Here is a 5895-nt window from a genome sequence, read left to right as displayed (position 1 = left end):
CTGTTTAGGGCTTCCCTGGTGGCGCAGTGGTTGAGAATCCGCCTGCCAATGCAGGGGACGCGGGTTCTCGCCCTGGTCTGGGAGGATCCCACATGCCGCGGAGCAACTAGGCCCGTGAGCCACAATTACTGAGCCTGCGCGTCTGGAGCCTCTGCTCCGCAACAAGAGAGGCCGCGATAGTGAGAGGCCCGCGCACCGCGATGAAGAGTGGCCCCCACTTGCCGCAGTTGGAGAAGGCCCTTGCACAGAAACGAAGACCCAACACAGCCATAAATAAATAAATAAATAAATAAATAAAATTTAAAATAGCTGTTTATAGGTGAGACAGAGCAAAGCATTCATGATGAATTAATTACCCCTCAGAGGAGAACTGAATGAATACAGAAAATCTTGTAGTCTTCGGGTAGACGAAAGGGAGAGAAGGGAGAAGGCAGAAAGGCTGATAAAATGTGTCTCACAGAAAGCTGAAGACAAGGCAGGCCTGGAGAGATACAAGGTTAATCTAAACAATAATTTAAAGATTCAACAGCCATTAGAAATATAGGACAATGAGAAAGTAAGTCTAGATTAAAGTTCCATAACAGATTTTTTTTTTAAAAAAACAGAAACACAACTTAAAGGGACATTCTCAAGGGAAAAGAACTGGATATGGTAGTATGCATTGCAATGTCCTGAGATTAAATAACATTTCAACTGACCCTGCCAATTCATGCTATAAATTCACATTTTCTGGCAACCAAAATACTAGGGGGAAAACATATGGGAACAATCAAATGTCTGGTACTCTTTGCTGCCATGAAAAAGCAAAAGAAAATCTCACTCATCTTAGCAATTTTAAATGCTAATTTTTATTTACTGCTAAATGTGCAACAGACATCAATACTGTGCAGGAAAATGGTTACATAAATCTAATATTAAACAACAGCACATGGGATAAATCTAAAGCAGAGCACCATGTGCCTTCAGAACTGATTAATATCACAGAACACAACTCAGTTCAGACAATTCTTAAGAAACCTGAAGAGCACTCTCAGTTAATATTAAGCTAGTTACCCAGAAACAAATGCTCTTGGTTTTGTTGTTTCATTTTCTAGGAAAAAGTAGTTTTTCCAATTTTGCATGGTTTAATACGATGTGTGACATCTGAACCAAGGCAACAGTTCGTCAGATTTACTCCTTTTATCAATTGGTACCATCAGCTAATACAAAGTTGACAAGCTGGCTGACAGGAAAAGAGCTGAATACAATGAAATATGCTCAAATATGGGGCCAGTTGTACATCCATCTCAGTGTCCTTATTCACAACCCAAAGAAATATTTCTTTATTTTAAAGTACTATTTTAAATCAAAAGATAAAATAATCTTAAAGACAGATACAATAGTAACCACCCTAACCACCCTAAATCACTTAAACACTAACATAAAACACTTTTAAAAAACCAAACAACAAGAAAAATGGCAGTGCAAGAACACGTCATACTGCTGAACCTTACATATTCTGAGGTACATAATGAGAAGGTGAGGGAGGTGAAGCAATATAGGCAAGTGGCCCAGGACTCATAGCACCACTAATTTGAGAACCAACATATGCTGCACCGACTGGATGCCAGGGGGCAACACAGGGATAATCTGGCACAACAGGAAGGCAGGAATCAAAACCTGGCAAAGGTCGCTGCCCATAGGAATCTGACATCACTGGATAATAGAATGCTCCATGAGGGACAGATGCAGGGTCAGCATTTGGAAAAGTACCTGAAACAAAGAAAGCATATAGTACACTTCATATACAAAGATTCATTAACATGAACATAAATGGATGTTCCTACAGGTAAAAATGAAATTTAGCATTAACTCCAAGAAAGATCATAGCAATTGCAGCAGGAGCACTTTAGATATGAACATTAGTGACTAAAAACAGGCTACTAAAATATGAAAATTTTCTAATTAAAAAAATTAAATATATAAATGTATGTACAATGTGTCAGCTGTATTCTACCTAGAGACAGCTGCTATCCTGGGATGATTTAGATATCAACAGACTACACAAAGAAACGTTCTCTAGAGTCATTCTTGTCAGTTCAGTTCTTATAAGAGTTCGTCACAATTAAGTTATCAAACAGTTTTCCAGTATAACACACACCATCCAAATAACCATTTTGTATTATTTTAGCAATTAAAAACTTAGGTGTTTTTACAGTCTGGTCTATACTTGAAGGCAAAACTCTGAAGAGCATCCCAAAAGACCAAACATTTAAGTGTCATCTCTTGAATGTCATGAACATGCTAGCATCATTTAAAATTTACAGCACTTTCACTACCATGCACCAGTTTCAATGGAAATAAACAGATGCTGTTCTGACCTTATTATAGTAACTATATAAATATTAAAAAAAAGGAGTTTCTCATTACTTGGGATAACTTAAGTTCGTTTTGTGAAGTAAAGACTGGCACTGTCTCATGTTTACTACAATAAAAAACAGCTCTATAAAAGGTACATGAAACAAAAATGTAATAAAGGTTGATACTTTAATTTTTATTACCATGGGCCACATCACACCACCACATGAAGAATAAGATTCTATAGTGCTAATATTCTAAAACTATTAATACGCTTTAAGAAAAGGGAGGAGAGAAAGAAAATTCACATTCCTCACGTGCACCAGGAACAGTATACTTATACATATAAGGTTTCATATAGTTCTTATAACAACACTGGAAAGTCATAAAATACATTATTTCCCACTTTACACAAAATCAGGCTTAGGGAGGTTAAGTAACTTAGCCAAAATCACAACCATCAAGCAGCAGTTGCTGGAATGGAAAACAGATTTGGTTGGGTTAGTCCACATCGCTTCTTCTACCTCCTGCTGATTCTAAGAAGGGCAGTCCAAAGATCCTACTCTAAATCCTTGAAAATGCCTCCCCATCTCTATTATACTGTGAACTCACAGACAAAGCAACCATCCTTATGGTCTGGCACAGAGGTCTCAAACTTTTTTTTCTTAGGATCCCTTTACACTCTTAAAAATTGAGGATCCCAAATAGCTTTTGTTTATGTGGGTTATATCTATCAATATTTACCACATTAGGAATTAAACTAAGTTAAAAATATTATTTTATGTAAAAATAAACCCATTATGTTAAACTCATTTTCCCTAAAAATTTGTATTTTCCAAAAAAAAAGAAAACAAATTGTGAGACCAGTGGCATTGTTTTACACTTGTGCAATCTCTAATGTATGGCTTAATAGAAGACAGCTGGATTCTCATATCTGCTTCTGTATTTTATCTATTATGATACATTTAGTTGAAATACATGAAGAAAATCTGGCTTCATACAGATATGTAGCTGGAAAAGAGAGAAGTCTTAATAATTAGGCTTTTCAGATAATTGTAGATATTCTTTGATGCTATACCCAAACTAGGTAAGTGGTAATTTCTTAGAGGTCAGTAGCAATGTGGACTTTTCATACTTTGTTAACATTAAAATCCATTGTTTTATCTTGCATCTTGGATAGATCTTTTACTAAATCATGCACAGGTAAGATTATACATTGGTAATTGGGAAAATATTATTTCACTGAGTTATACAGATCTACCAAATGTTGACACATTTCATTATACAATGTAAAGCACCACATTCATTAATAGCCCCCCACCATCTATTTTATTAGAAGAGTTAATGAAGTATTGGAAGCTGTCAAGCTCATGGTGGTAGATAAAAATTAGAATTTTGGATAACCTGTATTTGAGTGCTGGAATTTTAATCTCTGACAAAAAATACTATCCGTTGCTTTTCTTGAAGTGATAAGGCTTAGCTGTTCATTTGAGAAAATGTCTGCCGGATCCCCAAGTCTGAATAACCATCGTCTATCACTCTTTCAAGTAAAAATAGTGTTCCATGAAAAGTCAGCTAGTTTAGCTCGAAACTCAAGCTTACAACCCTTTTCTTTAAAGTTAATCACCATACGTCAGTATGCAGAGAGCTTTATGAATACTTCCTATTTTGTCATACACAATACTAAGTACAATTATTCAAAGAATAAAAATTTAGTAAAATAAGAATGTCTCTGAACAAACACAAAATAAATAAAACTGGCATTTTTATATCATGAGTGTGAAGACACTAAGTACTAGCACAGTTTGGTGCCCCTGACTTGATTTGTGCTTAGGTGCCAGCTATTCTACCCGCCACTGATTTTTGCACCCTTAATGCAAATTTAACACAGCAAAAGGGACAAAATCCGTGTATTATGATGAATACTTTTAGCCTCATGGATCCCTTGAAAGGATCTCAGGGACCCCAAAAGGTTCACATACCATGCTTTAAGAAATGCTGGTCTAGTATAATATCTGAAGGCTATTATTAAATTACACACAATAAAATCCAATTGTCTTTCTTGCAGGGAATCTCATTACATACTTACCATGTGCTGATACATCTGCCTGTGTGCCATCTCGTCCCCCCACCTCACTGTATAACTGAGGAATGGTTTGATTCACCAGAGGTGGCGGCTCAGTATAGACAGGATAATCCTCTACATGAAGCTGCTGCTGCTGCTGCTGCATCTGCGGCACACAGACCGTGGAGTGCCACAAGCTGTGGTGATAGCACTTGGGCAAGAAAGGCAAAAAACACTTTACTATTCCTTTTCTTAAACTAGTACCATTCTTCCAAAAAAAAGTTGGGCCATGATTTCCAGGTGGGATAACAATGACTTTTGAACTAAATGATATGACATTTAGAAAATCTATTCTCTATAACAACTTTAAGATCTTTCGCAGCCTCTGTATCTCATATTTGGACCTAGGAATTATTTTAGGAAAGCACCCTAAGGAAATTAGAGATTTACACAATGATCTGTATACAACAGTGTCTGTCATAGCATTGTTTTTAAAGGCAAAAAAAAATTAACGACCTAAATATTCCACAATAAGAAACTGGATGAATGAATTATGATATATCCATGATGGAATACAATACAGGCAATAAAAAAATCATGGTGTCAAATATTTAAAGAAAAAGTGTTCATATTGTTTAACTTAAAAGTTTACAAAATTACATAGCACAGTCCATATTTTATAAAATAAATAAATAAGCTGTAAGGAAATATAGCAAAGTATACAGTGATTATACAGGTGATTTCGGTTTTCTTTACACATTAGTATTTTCCATATGCACCATAATGAATGCTATTACTTTTAATATGAGAAAATATTAAAATATCTATTCTACATTTCCTTGTATTCCCATGATGTAAAATATAGGAGACTATATTGTACAACACGGGGAATACAGCCAATATTTTATAATAATTGTGAATCACTATACTGTACACCCTTAACATATAATGTTGTACAACTATACTTAAATTTAAAACAAACAAAAATACTAAAAATAAACAAACAAACAAATAAATAAACTGCCGCCACCTTGTTTCCACAGGTGACTATAATAAACAAACATAACTGAAGGGGCAAGCACTTTATTTTTTCAATTCTTGAAACTGCATTTAGGAAATATAGTCTCAGAGAACAAAAACCCACTCTACTACTCTTATATTATAAATGTGTGCCAGTCAGTAAAGATAGTTTTCTGGAAATGATATGTCCTATGTTTTAGGGAAATCAGTGTCTTGGAAAATATGAACTAATGTGAGTATTATCCAGTAGACTATCTGGTTTACTATGTCATATGCCAAATCTTAAGATGCATCATTCCTTTTCAGAAAATGTATCATCTTATTATATCAGAAGTGTATTTCAGGGGGAAAATGATCCCTGAAAGTATAAAGTAAAAGAGCTCTTACCTGAAATCAGAGACACCTTTCAGCGATATTAAGATACCTGTCAGTACTCCCTTTCTACAACTCAGGGAAGTGGTAAAAATCAGTGT

The 5895-nt window shown here is 35.3% G+C and overlaps 1 protein-coding gene across 1 annotated transcript in view; it reads right to left on the bottom strand.

Annotated features, from left to right (window-relative positions):
- Window positions 1–825: 825 nt before the first annotated feature.
- Window positions 826–5895, bottom strand: part of ALG13 (ALG13 UDP-N-acetylglucosaminyltransferase subunit) — a 67984-nt gene continuing 62914 nt past the window's right edge. The window contains 2 exon segments of the mRNA XM_082377052.1: window positions 826–1752; window positions 4427–4613. Coding sequence (XP_082233178.1) covers window positions 1490–1752; window positions 4427–4613 — 450 coding nt within the window. The 3' untranslated portion in view covers window positions 826–1489.

Source organism: Balaenoptera borealis (genome assembly GCF_965194805.1).
Source record: "Balaenoptera borealis genome assembly, chromosome: X".
NCBI classification, from domain to species: Eukaryota; Metazoa; Chordata; class Mammalia; order Artiodactyla; family Balaenopteridae; genus Balaenoptera; species Balaenoptera borealis.
Note: the sequence above shows the minus strand (reverse complement) of the source record. Positions and strands in the feature narration are given on the sequence as shown.